A 23,062-nucleotide genomic window follows, 5' to 3' on the forward strand; every position below is an offset into this window, starting at 1 on the left:
GTACCCTTTGGAACAGAAAACAGGAACAACAGTTGGTCCATCAGCCCTTTGAACCTACTCCTTTATCTCAACACCAGATTCCTGCTCTTACTTTCTCCCTTCTTCCCACTGCACCCTTCTTTATCTAATCCCATGTTCAATCTTCCTTCCCCAGCAGATTCTCCGTAATCTGCAGCCTTTAATTGCCCCCATTATCACCTTCCAACCTCATCACTATTGCCATTCAACCTCCTCCCTATTTACCCTCTTCACCTGGATCCACACATCACACCACTTTATACGGGCCACCTCCCAACTATCTATTGGTCCAGCTGAAGGTTTTCCACCTGGAACATGGCTCACCTGATTCCCTTCAACAGATGCTGCCTGATCAGCTGAGTTCCCCCAACATCTGATTTGTTGCACTCCCCGTAATCCACCCCCCCCCCCCCGACTGCATCTGGATATTTACTCATCTCCTTAAATATACTTATTGACTCAACCTGGACAGGCCTCTGAGATCATGAGTTCCACAGGTTTATATAAAAAAAACATAAACGAACTCAAGAAGCGAATTAGGACAGCCAGGAGGGGCCGGGAAATGTCCCTGGCAAGTAGAATTAAAGAGAATCCCAAGGCATTCCATACAGACATAATTAGGGAGAGGGTGGGACCACTCAGGGATTGGGGGGGGAGGGGTGGAAATGTTTGCTTGGATACGAAGAATTTAAGTGATGTCCTTAATGGGTACTTTACATCAGTATTTACCAAGAAGGATGAGGAAGTCAGGGAAATCAGTGCCAAGATTATTCATAAGCTAGGCAATTTTGAAGTAAAGGAGGAAATAGTGTTGGGTCCCTTAAAGAGCACCAAGTTGGTAAGTACCCAGGGCTTGATGGGACATACCCCAGGCTACTGAAAGAGGGAAATTGCTGGGGCCTTGATTCCTCTCTAGTCACAGGGGGTGGACTCAGAGGGCCAGTAAGTACATAATGTTGTTCCAGGGATAATCCTGGAAACTATATACCAGTGAGTCACATATCGGTGCTAGGGAAGTTACTGGAGGGATTTCTTACAGAAAGGATTTATTAGCATTTGGAAAGCTATGGCCTAATTAAACTGAGCCAGCATAGCTTTGTGGGGTGCAAGTCACATCTTACTGAGTTTTTGGACGAGGTGGTAAGGGTGGTCGATGAAGGTAGAGCTGTCTGTGTGGATTTTACTGAGGCACTTTACAAGGTCCCTCGTGGGAGGCTCATCCTGAAAATTAAGATGCACATGATCAATGGCGATTTGTCCGTTTGGATTCAGAAACGGCTTGCCGATAGAAGGCAGGGTGGTGGTGGTCAAAGTGACTTACTCCAGCTGGAGGTCTGTGATCAGTGGTGTTTCCACAGGGATCTGTGCTGGCACCTCTGGTGATGTTCACACAGTAAACAACCTTGTTGAAAAGTGTAGGTGAGTGAGTTAGTAAGTTTGCAAATGATTTAAAAAAATTGAAGTTGTTGTGAATAGCATTGATGACTGGCAAATAATAGAGCAGGATATAGATCAGTTGCCGATACGGGCTGATAAACATCAGATGGGAGTTTAACCTGGCCAAATGTGAAATGCTGCACCTTGGTAGATCAAATGTAAAGAGACAGTGCACTGTTAAGGGCAAGACCGTTCGCGGTGTTTATGAGCAGAGGGATCTCAGGGTTCAAGTTCATGGCTCCCTGAAAGTGGCTACACAGATTGACAGGGTGGTTAAGGTAGCTTATGGCATACTCACCTTTATTAGTTGAGGCACAAGTTCAAAAGACAAGTAAGTTATGCTGCAGCTTTATAAATCCCTCGTTAGGCCACATCTGGAGTATTGCATACGTTTCTGGTCTCCCCATTATAGGTGTAGCAAAGGTTTACCAAGATGCTGCCTGGATTAAAAGGCGTATGCTATAATGAAAGTTCAGGTAAACTTGGGTTTCTTTCTTTTCTGGAGCAGTGGAGGCTGAGGTGAGATTGGGTAGAGGTTTAAAAGTTTATGAGAGACATATTTAAAATGGACAGACAGCATCTTTTTCCCAGGGTTGGAATGTCTAATGAGAAACAAAGTGTTTTTTTTTAAACAGAGTGGTGGGTGCCTGGGTCAATGGTAGGGGCTGAAACATTAGGGATTTTTAAGAGAAGTTTCACTAGGCACATGAATATGACGAAAAAGGAGGGGTGTGGATATTGTGTAGGCAGAAGGGATTAACTTATTAATCAAATGCCCAACTAAACTATTTTGTTCAGCACAACATTGTGAGCGGAATGGCCTGTTCCTGTGCTGTACCGTTCAATGTTCATCAACTTCCACATGAAAAAACACTCCTCTTCATCGCAGTACTGAATCGCCTATCCTGCGAGACCGACCCTTCATTTCAGACCCCCACCAAAGGGAACATTCTCCCCACATCCAGCAAATCTCAACCAATCAGAATACAATGCACCTCCCCCCAACCCGCTACCCAATCTCACCTCAGCCTCTACTACTCCAGAAAAGAAAGAAACCAAGTTTACCTGAACTTTCATTATAGCATACACCTTTTAATCCAGGCAGCATCCTGGTAAACCTTTGCTACACCTATAATGGGGAGACCAGAAACGTATGCAATACTCCAGATGTGGCCTAACGAGGGATTTATAAAGCTGCAGCATAACTTACTGTCTTTTGCCTCAACAGCTCAGTCAAAGTTACTCCCAAAAACTATTTGAGGTATGAAATAAAAATTCCCTTATGCAATTTGCGTGAGGAGGAAAAATAACCGGATGAACATAAAAGTGCAAAATAAACAAATTTTGCCTATTTTTGACAAGTATTTGCATAACAGAAAACTGTAGTGTGGATGGCTTTCTTTCTAGAAAGGTACCCGTCTCATTTTTCTAAATTCTACAGAGATTACAAACTTAGTCAACCTAACTGCTCCCCAGGTAGCAAGCTCAGTAAAACAGCAATCATTCTGTCACTTTGCCTAGTATCTTTAGTATTTGAGAAAAGAAATTGCAAAGCTGCACAATGGAGAGTGACAGCGAGACAGAGAAAGAGATCAAAACGAGTGAGGGGGAAGGAAAATAGGAAACGAGTGAGGGGGAAGAAAATTGCAAAACTACGACCGAGTTGACAATTCAGGCACCAACTGTAAACTGATCACAATTACGCAAGTGTGTAGATATCTCACAGGGCCGTAAGGGCTTGCAGAAACAGGACAGCAACATCATGATGAGATTAATAAATAATAACTGAGGTGAAACACTGTGGAATCCTCTCGGCATAGAAGTCTCTGCCAAATGGACCTTTTGTTCCACTCCTTTCAGAGATGAGGCTACACAGCGTCCAGACCAGGATCACAAGAATCAAAAACAGTTATTTTCACCAAGCTAATCAACACCTCCATCCATCCACCAACACTACATACACATCACTAGTAGTGATGTACATACAGTCTTTGTATACAGTGGTTACGTACAATGTGTTCTTTAGGATTGCTTTTATTATTTTCTTGTGTTCTTTATGCTTTTGTGTGTTTTTTCTGCTGCATCATTTAGTTCTCCTTTGCACTCACGTACTGAATGAAAAAACCCATTTGAATATGGGTCATTGGACAAGGAAACAAAACAAACCTTCCACACATGTCAGCAGATCACAGATCAACCCCGCCTTACCGGTATAGAACTTGCCGGAGATGTAAACTATCCTGCAGTTCAGCGTTCAGACCCTCCACACTGGTCCACTCCAAACTGATCGACACTCCTGAACCTGAAGCATCTTCACCAAGCAGCTCCAAAGAGCCTTGGAAGAGGACAAAATCATCCTGCTCTTGGCACAGAGGTGCTTCTGAAAGAAACGCACAAAGCCGAAGATTGGTTAGCAAAGCTTGCGCCAGAGACACTCTGCATCTCTGTGACGTTCTGTGTCAATGCTACACTCTATACAAAAGTGCCCAGAGACAGAAGCTCTAAACCAACATAGATAAATTTTTCTAATAACAATGCTCCTGCCCATTGCTGAGTCAGCTCAAAAACACAGGCCCTTTGGTTCAACCTGAATGCTGACCAAAGTTTGTGTTATTTGCCTGCATTTAGCTTACACCCCTCTAAACCTGGGGGTTCCCAACCTTTTTTATGCCATGGACCAATACCATTAAGAAGGGGTCCGTGGACCCCAGGTTGGGAACCTTTGCTTTAAACCTTCCCTACCCATGCACCTATCCAAGTGTGTTTTAAATATTGTCCCTGTAGTTCCTTTAACCACTTTCTCTGGCAACTTGTTCCATGTGTAAAGAAGTTGCCACAAAGGTCGTTTTAAACCCCCCCCCCCCCCCCACCACCACTTTGAAACTCTGCCTTCTAGATTTTTGTTTGGAATTCCCTCACTCTGGGAAAATGACTGTGTGCGTTTTTCCTATCTATACCCCTCACAATGTTATACACCTCCAAGGTCACTCCTCTGTCTCCTGCTCTCCAGGGTATAAAGTCCTAGCCTGCCCAACCTCTCCCTCCAACTCCGGCCCGATCCTGGCAACATCTTGCGAATCTTCTTTGCACTCCTTCCTGCTTAATGACATCATTCCTGTCACACAGTGACCAAATCTTTTCATGACACTCCAGGTATAACTTCACTATTGTCCTTTACAACTGCAATGTCCCATCTCCTGTATTCAGTACCTAGATTAATGAAGGCCAGTGTGCTCAATACCTTCTCCACCACTTTGTTTTTGCCTTTACGAGAGAGATGTGGATTTAAGATGCGTTTCATTAACTACAAGTTGGGGCACACATTCTAATGTTTCCAGCCACAGGACCCCGACTGCAAAATTTAGTAATGCCCAAGATCAAGTTGGCGGGCATTCCTGAATTGGTCTTTATAAGTGTAACTTATGTGCTGAGCCATTGTCGAATGTACAAAAATATCATGGAAGATAGGCCAACAACTCACACACAACATGCTGGAGGAATTCAGCAGGCTATGCAGCATCTGTGGAAAAGTGTAACAGTCAACATTTCGAGCAGAGACCCTTCATCAGGGCTCTAAAAACCAAGTTAGAGCAGGAAGGTGGGGGGAGGGTAGGAAGTAATACAAGGTGGCGGGGGAGACTGGGAGACAACAGCCGATAGGTGTAAGGGTTTGAGAAGAGGGAATCTGATGAGAGAGTTGAAGAAATGTAAGGTGAGGAGGAGCACCAGAGCGAGGTGATAAGGAAATGAGGAGAGGGGAGGGAAACATGAATGGGAATGGTGAAAGAGGGAAGGGTAATTACTGAAAGATAGGCAAACAGGTGGGTTATGGCGGAAGGTGGTCAGTTGTTGAGAGTCAAAGCTGAGGTCTCTTGACAGCAGTTGGGTGCGGTGGGGTGGGGTGGGGGGAAACAAATGAAGTATCCATTACAGAAATGGCAGTGTATTAAAAGCACAATAGTTTTGAGTGCCCAGTGACAGACAGTTCTGAATATGACCCAGTTCCCCAGACAATGCCCTGGGGGGGGGGGGGGGGGGGAGTTGAACAGAGAACCACAAAGTTCCACAAGCATCTGGTGCAAAAAGACTGAGTCATTGGCAAGGGCCTGTCTAAACTGCAGGGAGCACAAAACAAAAAAAAAGCTTGACAAAACAAAAACTGCAGAGAACCAATGTTTTGTCGATGCTAGCTTGTACTTGCAAAACGTAGGTGGAAAGGTGATTGGCGAAAGGGATACAGAGCTGGAGAAGGGAAAGGATCATGGGACGGGAGGCCTCAGGAGAAAGAAAGGGGGAGGGGGGGCACCAGAGGGAGATGGAGAACAGGCAAAGATGATGAGCAGAGAGAGAGAGAAAAAAAGGAGGGGGGAAAATAAATAAATCAGGGATGGGGTGAGAAGGGGAGTTGGGGCATTAACGGAAGATAGAGAAGTCAATGTTCATGCCATCAGTTTGGAGGCTACCCAGATGGAATACAAGGTGTTGTTTCTCCAACCTGAGTGTGGCTTCATCTTGACAGTAGAGGAGGCCATGGATAGACATATTAGAATGCTCCCCCCTCCACCTTTCTTTCTCCCTAGGTCTCCCATCCCACGATCCTTTCCCTTCTCCAGCTCTGTATCCCTTTTGCCAATCACCTTTCCAGCTCTTAGCTTCACCCCTCCCCCCTCCTGTCTTCTCCTATCATTTTGGATTTCCCCCTCCCCCTCCTACTTTCAAATCTCTTACTGTCTTTTCTTTCAGTTAGTCCTGACGAAGGGTCTCGGCCCTAAACGTCGACAGTGCTTCTCCCTATAGATGCTGCCTGGCCTGCTGTGTTCCACCAGCATTTTGTGTGTGTGATATCTGTTTACTATAGCGTTTGTGTGTTTTATTTCCAAGTGTTCATTACATAGTGCACGGCAATTCACAGATCCAACGATTTAATTTGATTAGAGTCATAGAGAACTACTCATAATGAAACAGGCCCTTTGGCCCTTCTAGTCTATGCCTAATTATTCTGCCTATCCCATTGACCTGCACCAGGACCACAGCCTCTATTATCTCTCCCATCCATGTACTTAACCAAATTTCTCCTAAATGTTGAGATCAAATCCACTTCCACCACTCATTACACACCCTCCGAGTGAAGCACCCCATTGTGTTTGCCTTAAAACATTTCACCTTTCACCTTTAACCCATGACCCCAAGCTCTAATCTCAGTGGAAAAATCAAGCTTCATTTACCTGATCTATACCACTCAAGTCTACATGCTTCCATCAAATCTCTCCTTATTCTTCTATGTTCCAGGGAATAAACCCTAACTTATCTAACCTTTCCTTATAACTCAGGGCCTTAAGTGCCAGCAACATCCTTTTTTAAATCTTAAATCCTTAAATTTTCTCTGCATTCTTTTAATCTTACTGATATTGTTCCTGTACGTAGGTAACCAGAACTGCACACGGTACTTCAAATTTGGCCTCACCAACGACTGATACAACTTCAACAAAACATCCCAACTTCTGTACTCAACGTAACATCACAACTCCTGAACTCAGTACTTTAGACGGTTTGTTACAGAAACCAGTGAGTGTGGGGTCTGGAAAAAAAAAATGGGTGTAGATAGTGAGCCAAGACAGATCTCAAGAGCAGGCAGTGGGTTATCAAATCTGGCTCAATGCAGTAATGAGCTGATACTGCAATTTAGATTGGGCCTTAAACATGATTGAAAGCATGACTCACAATTGAATTCATGATCAGTTAAATGTCAATTGGTGGAATTTGACACAGAAATCACTGCAATTGTCTTGGCCACCAAACACAAGTAATTTATAGTGCCGTAAAATAGAAAGAGCCTCACTTTTGAAATTTTAAAGCTTTTAATAACTCATTATAACAATAAACTACTTTTAAAGACACCGTTGCAACATGGGGAGCACGAAAACAATCTGACCATCACGAAGTGCTCCAAACATTCTGTAATGAATAAATACAGGTCAGGACACAGTTGACAAGTCCCCTGCTCTTCAAATGTTGTTTTAGGCTATTATGCTCACCTGAGGGAAGGACAGAAGTACTAACTCTGCTACCACCATACAATTAAAAGTTTTGAGTAAATGTTTAAATGGTTGACCCAGACAATTCTTAAAGTAGTATCTTCCACACACTTAACGCCTCCCAGCAATGTACATTTGTACAAACTTTTCTAACGGAGTTCTGCATCCCAAAAGCTCATTTGCTCTACAAGGGAGAAGGCTGCTGCTTTTCAGAAACATAGAAAACCTGCAGCACAATACAGGACCTTCAGCCCACAAAGTTGTGCCGAACATGTCCCCATCTTAGAAATTACTAGGGTTACCCATAGCCCTCTATTTTTCTAAGCTCCATGTACCTATCTAAGAGTCTCTTAAAAGACCCTATCGTATCTGCCTCCACCACCGCCACCGGCAGCCTATTCATGCACTCACCACTCTCTGCGTAAAAAACTTACCCCTGACATCTCCTCTGTATCTACTCCCCAGCACCTTAAACCTGCGTCCTCTTGTGGCAACCATTTCAGCCCTGGGAAAAAGCCTCTGACTATCCACACGATCAATGCCTCTCATCAGCTTATACTCCTCTATCAGGTCACCTCTCATCCTCCGTCACTCCAAGGAGAAAAGGCCTAGTTCACTCAACCTGTTTTCATAAGTCATGCTCCTTTGTCATACATACTATCCAAATTTGTGTTAAATTTATGTTATTCTTGTGAAGCATCATCCAGAGATCCCCACCACCCAGGCCATGCTCTTTTCCTGCTGCTACCATCAGGTAGAAGGTACAGGTGCTTCAAGACTCGCCCAACCAGGTTCAAGAACAGTTACCTCCCCTCAACCATCAGGCTCTTGAACAGAAGGTGATAACGACACTCACTTGCCCATCCATTCAGATGTTCCCATGACCAATGATCTCAGTTTCAGGATTCTATCTTGTTCTTTCATGTTCTCATTATTTATTATTAGTTATACTAGTGTGACCCTCTCACCATAGGCTTGAAATGAGTTAGCTGTTACTGTGAATTCAACCTAACAGCAACAACACATGGGAATAACAATGCAGAGGTAATTTCCAGTAAACAAACACATCAATGGTAAATATGATTGAGGTAAACACAAATGTAAAAGTTTGAATATTCCTTTAAAGGAAAAAACAAAGGCAGTTCACTAACACACCCATGCAAATGTATTGTTTATCAGGAAACAATTTAACTCACACCAGTATAAACTGAAATAGAAAATCTATTAACAAAAAATTTTAACTAAATAAACGCAATGCAAAATAAAGAAAAAGACCATCATGCATATAAATAATAGCCTATATTGTGCATGTGATGGTTGGAGCTCATTGTTGCATAATCAATTCAGTTTACTTCACTTTGTTTACTCATGGTACAGAAACGGTTTTGCGCTATAGAATCTGTCCTGGAAAACAAATATGTACGCAACATCCAAGGGTGATAAAAAAACACCTGACCTTCCTCAACATCATGCTCTAAAGTTATCTGTACATTCTCTGTGTGATCATTGTCTGCATTCAGATTTTCCAGTTTGAAGGACAGTGCCTGTCCTTCCAAGTAGATTCTGTGAGTGTTTCACTAAGTTCTTTTCGATGGATTTTCTGAGTATGCAGTAGGAAAATGAACCTCAGGGTTGTATATGGTGATATACAGGTACTTTGATAATTACTTTGAAATTTGAACGCTGCTTGTTTGATGCTATGTCCTTCTGATGCTGTGGCCATAACGTTTTCATTGCACCCATGCATTAACATACTTGTCCATATGTTAATGAACTTTGACAAGTACTTCACCCCCCTTCCTTTGTAACTTGGACCACCTCCCCAAGTGTGCATTTTGCTGGGGTTTGGCTCACAAGTGAAATAGTGTTCATTTCTACAAGATGACCTCATCACCTGCAGCAACACGGTCTTGCAGCTTATCGTCTGCCTACACTGCACTTCTCTGTAACACCGACACTTTATTCTGCGTTCTGGTACTGCTTTTCCCTTGTCCTACCTCAATGATCAAGTGATCTGTGTAGATGACGTGCAAAACAGTTTTTCTCTGTGCCTCAGTACATGCTTCAAGAATGAAAACCAAGTTACTAATTAGTCATCTGAGATATGTGACTGTGTTGGCAAAATTTTCCTTTGGCAAGTACAAAAAGGAGAGCTCTCAGTCGCAATCAATTATATTCACATTGAAAGACCACCAAAGTCCCATTTGCTCGGGACTTGATTAATAATCTAGTCACTCTTCATTTCCCTGGCTCCCAGGAATGTCAGTTTTAACACCTCAACATTGTTGAGATTAGTTTGAGTTAATTTACTTTGTTAATATAAAGAAACAATTCTATCATCAAAGATGCAAAAGAAAGCTTTGCTCCCAGTTGCAAGGAGAAATGGGATAGTAACCACAAAACATAGGAGGGGAATTAAGCCATTCAGCCCATTTTGTCTACTCCACCATTTCTTCATACTGATCCATTTCCCCCTTAACTCCATTCTCCTGCCTTGACCCCATAACTTCTGATGCCCTGACTAATCAAGAACCTATCAACCCCCACCTTAAATACCTGTGGCAAAAAAATCCACAGATTTGCCACCCTCTGGCTAAGGAAATTCCTCATCTCTGTTCTAAATGGTCATCCCTCTATTTTAAGGCTGTGTTCTCTGATCCAAGACTCCTCCACCAAAGGAAGCATCTTTACATCCATTTTATATAGGCCTTTCAACACTCTTTAGATTTCAATGAGATCCCCTTTCCCCACTCTACAAAACTCCATCCGGTACAGACCCACAGCCTTCATTTGCTGCTCATATGATCACCCTTTCATTCCCAGCATCATTCACATGAATTAATGCTAACCAAAGTTCCTGTTAGAAGGAAGGATGGGGATGGAAAGGTAAGAGAACTGCGGATGTCGACAGAAGTGATGAATTTCGTCAGAAAAAAAGGAAAATCATGCAAAACTTCAGAAGATAGGATCAAACAAAGCACATGAGTACAAAGAAGCCAGAAAAGAACTAAAGGGAATTAGCCAAGCCTGGAAGGGCCATGAAATATCCTTGGCAAGTCAGATTAAGGTAAATCCCAAGGTATTCTATACATACATTGAGAGCAAGTGGATAACAATGGTGAGGGCGGGACCACTCAAGGATAGGGGTGGGGGAAGTACTTGCTTGGATGCAGTATATGTGAGTGAGGTACTTAATGAGAACCAAGGAAAAGATTACCAAGGACCAGATCAGTGCTGAGTGTATCAATGTGTTTGGGTGTTTAGAGATCAAGGAGGAGGAAGTGTTGGGCCTCCAAATAAGTATTAATGTGGATGGGATTTGCCCCAGGTTATTGAAGGAAGCAAGAGATGAGATTGCTGGGCCCTTGACCAGTATCTTTGTGCATTCCCTAGCCACAGATAAGGTCCTGCAGGACTGGCGAGTGGCTAATGTTATACCTCTGTTTAAGAAGGGAACATCGGAAATCCTGGGCATTATAGACCGGTGAGTCTCACGTCAGTTGTAGGGAAATTGCTGGAGAAAATTCTTAGGATATTTGAGCATTTGGAAACCCATGGCCGAATTAGGGAGAGCCAGCACGGTTTTGTGCAGGGAAGGTTGTGTCTTACAAACTTGATTTGAGTTTTATAAGGTGATGAGACAGATTGATGAGGGTAGGGCAATGGATGTTGTCTACATGGTAAGGCATGTGACAAAAGCCCTCAAGGATGGCTAATCCAGAAGATTAAGATGTATGTGGTCCAGGATGAATTAGCAGTTTGGATTCAGAACTAGCTTGTGAATGGAAAGCAGAGGATAGAGGTTGAAGGAACTTACTCAAGCTGGAGGTCTGTAATTAGTGGTGTCCCACAGGGATCTGTGATGGGGGCCTCTGCTGTTTATGATTTGCATGAGGGAGCTGTCAGAAAATGTAGATGGGAGGGTTAGTAAATGTGGAGATGATACCACAATTGGCAGAGTTCTGGATAACGTAGACTGGTAAAGAATACAGGACTATATAGATTAGTTGAACATATGGGCAGAGAAATGGCATATGGTTTTTAACCCAGGTAAATGTGAGGTGTTACTCCTCGGTAGGGCAAATGCAAAGAGACAGTACACTAAGGGCAAGATCCTTAACAGTGTTGCTGAACTGAGAGATCTTGGGATCCATGTTCATAGCTCCTTGACAGTGGTCACACAGGTCGATAAGATTAAGGTGGCTTATAGAATGTTTGCTTTTATTGGTCAAGGCATTGAGTTCAAAGGTCAGGAGGTTAAGTTGCAACTTTATTAAATTCTGGTTAGGCCACATCGAGAGTATTGCAAACAGTCCTGGTCGCTCCACTATAGGAAGGATGTTGAGGCTTTGGAGAGGGTGCAGGATGCTACCTGGTTTAGAGGGCATATGCTATCACTAGAGGCTGGATAAACTTGGGCTGTTTTCTCTGGAGCGCCAAAGGCTGAGGGGAGATCCGATAGAGGTTCACAAGATTATGAGAGGCACAGACAGAGTGGACAGAGAGCACCTGTTTCACACCTGATATCAGAGGGCACGCATTGAGGTAAGAGGGGATAGGTTCGGGGGGGGGGGGGGGTGTGGAGGTAAGCTATTTTACTCAGAGTGTGGTGGATGCCTGGAATGCACTTCCTGGTACAGTGGTAGAGGCTGTTGAGAGATTTAGATAGACACATGGATGCAGGGATATGTACACTGTAAATAGGAGGAGTTAGTGCAGGCATGGGCAAACTATGGCCCGCGGGCCATATGCGGCCCGTTAAGCTTTTTAATCCGGCCCGCAGAACTTGAAGAAATTATATTAATAAACCTTGTTAACGTTTTTTCCCTGCAATTCTGGCGTTTTCCCAATAGATGACGCACTCTATATACATTGACCTTTGTTGAGGTGCAGCGTATTACTCCACATTTGCGCTTTACTCCACATTTATGCTTTACTCTTTTTTCGGCTCGACCTATTTGTGTGAACAGGCGTTCAGCGTCATGAACATCAACAAAGCCAGCCACAGATCCAAGTTAACTGACCAACACCTCAGATCCATCCTGAGAATCGCCACAACAAAACTAAATCCAGACTTTGATGCACTGGCTAAAAAGGGAGACCAACAACACTGTTCCCACTGAAATTAAAAATAAGTTTCTTCTTTGTGTTATGTAAAACATGCATTTGAAAATATTTTTTTCAATAAGCCTTACATGTCACATGTCATTTCTGTTGGTGATGGACATGAGTAGTGCGCAGGTGCACGTATGTTCTCAAAATAAAAAATGCGCTCCAGATCAAATAACGCATTCCGCATACTGGCGCGCTGTCACTGTTCTGTCTTTGTGCTGGTCGTTGTTGAGTTTTGGCATGGGGACAATTGAATAATAAGGAGCAGGACAAGTAGACCTGCATCTCCTACCGTTTTTGAAATAAAGACAGTTAGGAGGAGAGTGATGATGATAATATCTTGAAGGATAACAGAATTTTCAGTGCTTTAAAATAATAACTGTTACTATTAAAAAAAGCTGTATTTTATTCATTTAATTTTCAGTGTTTTAAAAGTCATTTCAATAAATAGCTAAATACCATGGGACTTCAAAGACAGATATTTTGTTGTAATGCATTTGTTCATTTTCAATTGAAATTAAAGCACATGTTTTCTACATATCCCATGATATTTTATTTTCTCTTATGAGGTGTATTACCAAAACACTCCGTCCATCTGCTCCTGGTCCGCCCCCCCCTGTCAAATTTTAGAACCCTTTGTGGCCCACAAGTCACAAAGTTTGCCCACCCCTGAGTTAGTGTCTGGGTGTTTGCTATTTGCTTCTTAGCTGGCTCAGCTCAACACTGTGTCCAGGGTCCTGTTCCAGTGCTGTACTCTTCTATGTTCAATGCTAAGGACTTATCACCAATAGTAAATCAGAGTGATAGACTTCAAAAGTATGGGATATTTTACATTTGCCCATAGAACATTAAGAATTTGATCTGTTATCTGGATTGGGAAGCTTAGAATGCCTTGCTCCCACAACACAGGCCGCAACTTTCAGCTTGTATTTCGAGGCTGCACCCTTCTAATTCAACGCTTAGAGCTGAGCTTCATATGCGCCCGCCTCTGCAAAGTTGAAGTGTGCATGACTGGACATGTGTTGCTGCTGGGATAACAAGTTGAAAATAATGTGTGTAGTTTGATTAATTTACTACGAACCTTCCGCAGGCTCGTTTCCCCCATCATCCGGGGTGACCAGCCCCTTTTTCGGGGGGGCCTCCGGCTGGCTGTTGCCTTCCGCCTGTTGGACGTTCTCCAGTTTCAGCACCAACACTTCCAGGTCGGCCACCACGGCCACACATCCGTGGCACAAGGCCACTTCCAGCAGATCCAGAGCGACGTGCACGATCAGCAGCCGCTCGAAGTCCAACACAGGACCGTCACCGTCCACCATCTTTTCCTTCAAGCGGAACAGCACCACCTTGTTTTTGCACCCAACCAATAGATCCCCCTTCACAGGGCAGCAGCAGATGGAAACGGGAGGCTCTGAAAGGGGCACTTCTATAATTTCCATTTGATCCTTGGGTGCTCCAATAAACGGGGCTTGCAACGCATGTCCCAGCATTCGGATGCTGACTCGCGCGGACCCCTTTGCTTGGCATCTTCTCCAGTTCAAGTAGACACGGAGGGAAAGAATCTTATTCTTCTCCTCGATTGCAGCGAGATAATCACCTGAGGTGAAGAAGGTCAGACATTAAAAACCGAAGGACAACTGCATCGCATTTGGTTTCGCAGTGGCAATAAATTCAATTTAATGTGCAAATACTATGCAGTCCCTACAACTGTGCATCTAACATACAACAACGTGTTAATTATGCAAAAAACATCCGTTAACGACATTATTAAATCTGCAAGTCATACAAAGCGATTCATAGAAATACTGACAAGGGAAATTTTGTAGATGCTAGAAATCCAAGCAACACACACAGAATTCTGGAGGAACTCTGCAGGCCAGGCAGAGAGAAGAGCACAGGCGACGTTTCGGGCGGAGACCTGACTCGTAGTCGGTCCGTATAATTGTTCAGATAATTCAAAGGAGAGAGAGAGAAAAAAATCATACTAAATGCTCGCAAACTGCTTATTAAAGTAGTCCCTTCAACTCGCATGTCAAGAGAATCAAAACACGGTTGTACTTTTGTATTTTCACATTTTTCTGCCCTCGAACAACGTTTGCAACGCCTGTACCAGTGATGCCATTTACTTCGTTTCAATAGAACTTGTGTGGAAACATCATTTACCTATGTCGCTGAATCTTATTTTCTGGACTTTCCCGAGAGTGGCGAACGTGCAGAGGGGCACACTTCTGCCCTGGACAAGGTTAAATGTCTCCACTTTACATTCAGCGGATATAACGAAGAGAATGTCTTTCCCACTGCAGAAAGTATCGGGTTCGTGCTCAACCGGGACGATGAACTGGGAGGAAAACGGGTGGCAGTTGTATACTCGCACCATTTCCAATGCGTTTCATCGAAATCCGGATTCGGTGCAGAGGCGACGAGAGGCGGTAGGTGTCCCATTAAATTGCTAGGATCATACAAGGTGAAATTGTCACATTAAACAAGTCATTTTTCAGAAAACAACCCGACAAGCGCACTTTCATAACCTCTGGAGATTAAACACTTAGCACTCTACGCAGTATTCGAGTTACATCTCCAATATGAATTTTTATTTTAAACCATCAATATTTGCAACTAACCGAGTTACAGCACCTTGTTTTCCTGTAAGTTCACATTGGCGCCGTGCATTAACTCTTTGCAGCTCCTGCAGTTTTGATTCCTTTCTTTGCTCTCCTCCCAACTCCTTGCTATCGGAATGTTTCCAACTTCAGCGCCGCTTCCGCATCTATCGAGACGCCCACCCTCGCCTCAGCCAATTGGAACCAGGAATTTTATATCATTAAACATAGAAAGCCAATCGGAAGAGTAAGAGGGGACGTCAATCAAATAGTTTTTTTTTGTTGCAGTGCCTTTCACGACCTCTGGAAGTCCCAGCAGGTTTGTAATCAATAAAGTACAATCTTCCGAAATGCCGTCACTGCACTACGTAGTAATTGTGAACTCCCATAAGCAGTAAAGCTATGCTCTCAGAGATTTTTTAAAAATCATGTTTCTGCATATAAACGTCAGGTAGTTAAAATGACTGCAGGAGCCTGAAATGAATCAAAGAAAGGGTCGATGGTGCAGAGATTATCTGTTACAGGAAGGTGAACCCCGAACCGATCATTCGGACCTTCGTGATTCAACAATATCACGACTGGCCTTCAACACGCCGTCACTTTTCCGCAGCAGCACTTAGTCCCTGATTCCCTTAATATCCAATTGGCCTGCCTTCACAATCAGACAAGACGAATTGGAGGTACAATGAGATTCTGGAATATAAAGCAGAAAATATATACAACTGGAGGAACTCAGAGGGTCGAGCAGCAGCAACCGGCGGAAAGGGAGGGGGGAATTGTCAGTACTCCACATCAAGATGTAATCGGAATTGGCGGCTCATAATTTCAGCTAACGACACACCCACTTCGATGATGGGGTTACCTAGATTTCCTTAAATTCATTAATACTGTTAGTCTCAACCATTTATTAATCTCAATGTCTCTATACCAAATGTTAACTCAATTTCTCTTTCCACAGATGTGGCTTGACCTGTTCAAATGTGCCTGAGGTTTTTTTTTGTGTAATGTTTTTAACCATTCAATAAAACGTTTTCATTCTGAAGACAATTTAATTGGTTCTTTAAATTATTTGTTTGATTTACCACTGAGAATTTCGAATCTCTGGCCTCAGATCGGGTTTCTGAGCTGTAACTGCGCCTTTTTGTCTATATCAACAATTCGCAGTGAATAATTTTCCAACTGCATTAAACTAATATTGGATTAAAAGATGAAATGCAGGAAGTACATTGATCACATGAAATAGAGTCTTGTGATAAAATGCATTCAGCCATCTCTTTACCAGTTGGTGTTGACTGGTATTTTGTTGACTGGTCTGCGTAAATGCCCATCAAGGCAAGTCAGGTGTTTATTGGTCACTGTGCATATCGTTTATTGGTTATATTTGCTGTCAATCAAGAGGCTAGCAACAACACAAGTTGTTTTATAATCAGGTTCAATGTCTGTGCTAATTAATGAGTAAAAGTAAACGCACTGAGACACTGACTAGAAAAATTAAGAGAGGTCTGATTATTATCGCGTTTTGGGAAGGACTCAACAAGATATTTGATTGGTTAATGGAGAAATCAATCACTATTGAAATTAGCCAATTAATAATTTCCCGGTACGTAACGCATGAGAGTGACGCCGTGCGGAGGTGTTGCGGGGATGAGGTGGTGGGCGTTGTACTGGACCTTGTTTCTCTTTTGTTTGCGGTTAGTTAGCGGCAAATTCGAAGCAGGAAAGTTAGAGACGTTTAAGGTAACATCCTAACATTAATATTTAAGTGAGAGTGGGGGACGATGGAGCCAAAACGATGGGCGGGACAATCACGTGATGCGTCGAGGCAGCTACTGGCTTTCCAGTTGGAGGACAAGTGTCTGCTTTACGTGTATTTCAGACGAAATAACTGCTATAAGGTTCCCCCGCCACCCAACTGATCTACTTTTGGTGCATTATCTGGGAGATAAAATTAAATGTGTACAAAAAATGGACATTAGAGTTGGTGTTAAAAATAAGCCTCCATCTTTCCCTAACGAGAAGTTCTGTAGATGCTGGAAATCCAAGCAACACACACAAAGTGCTGGGGAGCTCAGCAGGCCCGACTTTTGTCTGGCCTGCTATTTTGTTCTACCTTTCCCTGTTCTGTCAACTTTATATACAGTTTTGATTGAGTAATAGCACTAAGAGTGTATGGGACACTGGAAAAATGTTGAATTTCCCCTTGGGGATGAATAAAGTATCTATCTATCTTATCTATTGCTGGCCACCGTCTATCTGACGACATTATACCTGAAGGAGAACGGTCTGGGACCAGGGACCAAGGACTGTGAAGTAGAAACTAGACAACACACACAAAATGCCGAGGAACTCAGCATTTTGTGTGTGTTGCTTGGATTTCCAGCATCTGCAGATTTTCACACGTTTGGAGTAGGACCTATCCTTATTTAATTAGTGGATAGCATTCTTGGTTCTGAGATGGAAGTTCACATTCTAGTCTCAGTGGTACAGCTGTTACTGAAATTTTGTGAGTGTGCCTCTCCACTGCCCCAAGATGGTGATACTGAATTCCAAGAGAAAATATTATTTGATTACTTTTACTACTAGTAACTAAGGACTAGTAGTTTGATCTATAATCTCCCCCCCCCCAAGTTGAAATGCTTCATTGTGGGTGACAACCTAGTAAATCTCCACACCCTCTCCTATGGAATCATATTCTTTCTATAGTCGCCCATGTACAATACTGCAGCTGTGAGCTGACTAATGCTTACATTAGTGCCATATCTTCCTTGCTCTAATCTGTGCACTGGCCTCCTCCACCTTATCTACCTCTGTTGTCACCTTCAGGGATCTTTGGACTTTACACCAAAGACTTTCAGTTCCTCAGTATTCCCACGGCACTACTTTCATTCTGTATGACTTATTAGTTTATTTGATACTATCTAAGTTTAAATTGTCCTCAATTGGTGAATGGGAATGCAAGAAGAAGCGGCAACTTCAAGTTCAATGATTGAAGATTTAAAAAGCGGCACTTTGAATTAGATATCAAATGGGACTGGGTCCTGACCCATATTGCTCATTTTGCCCCCGCGGAACCGCTGGCTCTTTTATACATATTGTATGGGAACGTCCAGGGGGTTTTGGTTTGTGGGGGAAGGTTATCAGTGCTCTTACAGAACTAACGGGGGTACAATTACCAATGGATCCTGCTGTACATCTTCTAAATGATGACTCACACCTTTCCCTTACGGAAAAAACATGCAAAATCTGGCTGGCAGGCTTGACTGCCCCTAAGAAGATTGTAGTCCAGCGTTGGAAACCACCTCATGATATTTCATATACTCACTGGCTTCGGAGCTATTTGGACATTTCTTACCTGGAATTATCATCAGAAAGAGTAAATGATGCACGACCATGCATAGTCTTAATTTGGACAAATTTGATATCTAACTTAAAAGATATTCTGTTAAAATAGGAATGCTCTGTCTGTGTATGCACTACTATTCAGTTGGTGGGAGGGGGGTGGAGAGGGGGTTGGGGGTGGCTAGGTTAAACAGTCAAAATGTAATTGGAAACTGGTTGTATTGAATGTAATTTGTTGATGTTGCAATAAAATTTAGTGATTAAAAAAAAGCAGCACTTTGCAGCAATTTTCAGAGTTTCAACTGCACCCAGTCAGCGAACAGGATTCATTAGCAAGGGCAAATAAAAATAAGGCAGGGGCAAGTGGAGTGGCCTTTGTTGGAGTGGGCCAGTGTTAAGAGAGGGGAAGCTGTGGCTCATCACACTTGGACAAGGTTAAGTATTTGGTAAGTTTCTTTGTCTTTATTCTTTATTCCTCATCTGTTAGGCCACAGTTAGTGCAGTGAGAATGACTCCAGGGGCAGTGTTGTGTTCTTTGTGAGAGATGTGGGAATTCTGGGAGACCCCCAGCCTCCAGGATAACCACATTTGCAGAAGGTGCTCTGAGCTTCGGCTCCTCTGAGAAAACATTAAGGACTTGGAACTGCAAATTGATGACCTTTGGCTCATATGGGAGACTGGAAGAGATAGATAGGAGTTACGGGGAGGTAGTCACCCCTAGGTTGCAGGAGACAGGTAACTGGCTGACAGTCAGGAGAAGAAAGGGGAACGGGCAGCCGTACAAGAGTACCTATGTGGCCATTCCCATTTATAATCGATGTATCATTTTGGGTACTGTTGAGGGGGACGACCTATCGGTGGGGGGGGGAGGGGTGGAAGTGCCGCAGTGACCAGATCTCTGGTACTGAGTCTTGCGTTGTAGCTCAGAAGAGGAGGTGAAGAGGACTGCAGTGGTAATAGGAGATTCCATAATTAAAAGAACAGAGATAAAATTCCATGGACATGATGGAGGCACCAGGATGGTATGTTGCCTCCCAGGTGCCGAGGTCAGGGATATCTCAGATCATGTTCAAGGCACCCCAAAGGGGCAGAGTGAGCAGCCATAAACCTTGGTACATGATGTAGGAAAGGCAAAGAGGTACTGAAGAGAAATTTTAGGGAGTTAGGTAGAAAGTTGAAAGAAGGACTTACAGGGTAGAAATCTCTGGATGTTGCCTGTGCCATGCACCAGCAAGGGTTAAGAATAGGAGCATTTAGCAGATAAATGTGTGGTTGAGGAACAGGTGCGGAGTAGGGGGAAGTGGTGAGACTTACGAATCACTGGGATCTCTTCTGGGGAAGATACAGCCTGTACAAAAGGGATGGGTTCTACCTGCAGCAGGTTTGCTAGTGCTACTTAGGAGGGTTTAAACTAATTTGGCAGGGTTATGGGAATCAGAGTGATAGCCTGAGGATGGGGCAGTTGGTTTACAAACAGAGGCAGTGTGTAGTGAGACTGTGAGCAAGGTCAAGCTGATGATAGGGCAAAATTGCAGTCAACAAGATGAGTTGCAATGTAAAAAGGGGAGAAAATCAGAAAGGGTGACAAATAGAGGACTGAAGGTGTTATATTTGAATGCACAGTATATGGAATAAGATGGATGAACTTAAGGCACAGTTAGAGATGAGCATATATGACATTGTGGGCATCATTGAATCGTGACTGATGGAAGATTACAGCTGGGAGCTTAGCACCCAAGGATATACATTGTATTGAAAGGACAGACTGGGGGACGGGGTGGCTTTGTTGGTAAAAGCATGAAATCAAATAATTAGGAAAAAGAGATGCAGTATAGGTTACATAGGAAAGTGTTGAATCGTTGTGGGTAGAGCTAAGAAACTGCAAGGGTAAAGAGACCCTGATGGGAGTTATATATATGTAAAGGGGTTTTCTTCTTTTTTTCTTTGTTACTGTTGGGAAAGGGTTTCTTTGTTTTGTTAAAAGCAGGAATGTTTCTTTGTTGCGAGAGAGTGCTGGAAGCTTGTTTGGGTTAAAATTTACTGATAACGAGAATTGTATTCTTTTGTAATCCAAATGGAGATTAATGTTCTTTCTTCTGAGTCTGTAAGCTTTTGTTGACGGGCTTTTGGGCAGATCAGCGCGAGGGGGTCGAGAGAGAGGACGCAATGCTGTACGCTGGGCGAGGAACGGACCCCAAGCGGGAGTCCGAGGCCCGGAGGTATCCGAGGAGGGGGGATGAAGCTAGAAGTACTTGGTTGACCACTTCGGAGGGTCCTGAGCTGCGAGTTGAGGAGTTCGGAGGGGATTGAATGGTGGCCAGAAGACTTCAGTAATTGAGCTCCAACGGTTGTGCAAGAAGTGGTTTGGACTTTGATAAGTTTGGCGCCTTTTCTTTATTTTTTCTCTTCATATATACAGTATCGTTATTAATCACTTAGTTATAGTAACCTTTATAAATTGTACTCATTTAATCACATATGGTGTCCTCTCTGTTTTTGGGCGAGGCGGGGACATCACACAGCATCCACACCAGCTGATTATCCAGTTTAGCGGGGCCGAAGGCTGCTCCCCCTAGACGAGAACGAGCTGAGCGAGCCTGAGGTGACCCAGGGGGTTACATATAGACCTCTAAACAGTAGCAAAGATGTAGACTACAATTTACTATGGGAGATAGAAAATACATGTCAAAAGGACAATGGGAGATTTCACTTTGCTGGTAGATTGAGATCATCAGATTGGTCTTGGAGCCCAAGAGAGGGAATTTGTAGAATGCCAACAAAATGGCTTTTTATAGTAGCTTGTGGTTGTCTACTGGTTAATCTCCTTTCAGTTAGTCCTGACGAAGGGTCTCGGCCCAAAACGTCGACAGTGCTTCTCCCTATAGATGCTGCCTGGCCTGCTGTGTTCCACCAGCATTTTGTGTGTGTTGTTTGAATTTCCAGCATCTGCAGAGTTCCTCGTGTTTCCACTGGGGGATCAGCTGTTTTGGATTGGGTGCTGTGCAATGAACCGGAATTGGTTAGAGAGCTTGAGGTAAGGAACTGTTAGGGGAGAAGTGATCATAATATGATAAAGTTCACCCTGCAATTTGAGAGGGAGAAGCTAAAGTCAAATGTATCAGTATAGAATAAAGGGAGTTACAGAGGCTCGAGAGAGGAGCTGGCCACTAGCAGGGATGATGGCAGAGCAGCAATGGCTGGAGTTTCTGGGTGCAATTTGGAAAACGCAGGAGAGAAACATGCCAAAGATGAATAAGTATTCTAAAGGCAAGATGACACAACCGTGCCTGACAAAGGAAGTCAAAGCCAACGTAAAAGCCAAAGAGAAGGCATATGATGGAGCAAAAATTTGTGGGAAGTTAGAGGATTGGGAAGCTTTTAAGAACTAACTGAAGGCAACTATAAGTTATAAAGAGGGAAAAGATAGAATATGAAGATAAGCTAGCCCATACTATTAAAGACGGTACCAAAAGTTTCTTCAGATATATAGGGCAAAATAAAGGCAAGAGTAGATAATCAGACTGCTGGAAATGGAATGGAGGAAAGGAAATGGTGGATAAACTGAATAAGTACTTTGCATTAGAGTTCACTGTGGAAGACACTAGTGGTATGTCAGTGGTTGAAGAGCATCTTAGGGCAGATGTGAGTGAAGTTGCCATTACTAGGGAGAACAAAGGTCTGAAGGTAGATAAGTCACCTGGACCAGATGGTCTACATCCCAGGGTTCTGAAAAATGTGGCTGAAGAGATTGTGAAGGCATTAGTAATGATCTTTCAAGAATCACTAGATTCTGGCATGATGCCAGAGGAATGGAAAGTTGCAAATATCACTCCACTATTCAAGAAGGGAGAGAGGCAGAAGAAATGATATTATAGGCCAGTTAGTCTGACCTCAGTGGTTGGAAAGATGTTGGTATTAATAGTTAAGGATGTGGTTTTAGGTTATGTTGCCTTGGAGGCACATAATAAAATAGCCTGTAGTCAGCATAATTTCCTCAAGGGAAGATCTTGCTTGACAAATCTGTTGGCATTCTTTGAAAAAATAACAAGCAAAGGGGAATTGATGGATGTGCACTTAGATTATCAGAAGGCCTTGGACACATGAGGCTGCTAAACAAGTTAAGAGTCTGTGGTATTACAGAGAAGATACTAGCATGGATAGAGCTTCGGCTGATTGGCAGAGGGAAAAACTGGGGGTAAAATGAGCCTCTTCTGGTTGGCTGCTGGAGACTAGGAGTGTTCCACAGAGATTTACATAAAATGTCAGTAATCTGGATGATAGAACTGATGCTTTGTGGCCAAGTTTGTGGTCAATATGAAGATTGGTGTAGGAGCAGATAGTGTTGAGGAAACAGAGAGGTTGCAGAAGGATTTAGGAGAATGAACAAAGGAGTGGCAGATGGAATAGTGTCAGGAAGAATATAGTCATGCACTTTGGGAGATGAAATAAAAATGTAGACTATTTTCTAAATGGAGAGGAAATTCAATAATCTAAGGGGTAAAGGGACTTGAGAGTACTTGTGCA

At 43.2% G+C, this 23,062-nt stretch overlaps 2 protein-coding genes across 8 annotated transcripts in view; one reads left to right on the forward strand and one right to left on the reverse strand.

Annotated features, from left to right (window-relative positions):
- Positions 1–15,364, reverse strand: part of hps3 (HPS3 biogenesis of lysosomal organelles complex 2 subunit 1) — a 65,847-nt gene extending 50,483 nt beyond the window's left edge. For 2 of the 4 annotated variants that reach the window (XM_059993325.1, XM_059993300.1), the window contains exons 1-4: positions 15,234–15,364; positions 14,763–15,048; positions 13,684–14,196; positions 3,664–3,835 (exon numbers count right to left, since the gene is read on the reverse strand). In XM_059993325.1, coding sequence (XP_059849308.1) covers positions 3,664–3,835; positions 13,684–14,196; positions 14,763–14,976 — 899 coding nt within the window. In that variant the 5' untranslated portion in view covers positions 14,977–15,048; positions 15,234–15,364. Of the gene's footprint in view, positions 1–3,663; positions 3,836–13,683; positions 14,197–14,762; positions 15,049–15,220 lie in introns of all 4 variants that reach the window. The other 2 variants (XM_059993317.1, XM_059993308.1) reach the window with 2 other exon arrangements.
- A 1,454-nt stretch (positions 15,365–16,818) lies between these two features.
- The window catches only part of LOC132407081 (transmembrane protein 145-like), a 74,177-nt gene continuing 67,933 nt past the window's right edge, over positions 16,819–23,062 (forward strand). For 3 of the 4 annotated variants that reach the window (XM_059993368.1, XM_059993373.1, XM_059993381.1), the window contains exon 1: positions 16,819–16,936. In XM_059993368.1, coding sequence (XP_059849351.1) covers positions 16,844–16,936 — 93 coding nt within the window. In that variant the 5' untranslated portion in view covers positions 16,819–16,843. The remainder of the gene's footprint in view (positions 16,937–23,062) is intronic. The other variant, XM_059993358.1, reaches the window with a different exon arrangement.

Source organism: Hypanus sabinus, chromosome 2, assembly GCF_030144855.1.
Source record: "Hypanus sabinus isolate sHypSab1 chromosome 2, sHypSab1.hap1, whole genome shotgun sequence".
Lineage (NCBI taxonomy): Eukaryota > Metazoa > Chordata > Chondrichthyes > Myliobatiformes > Dasyatidae > Hypanus > Hypanus sabinus.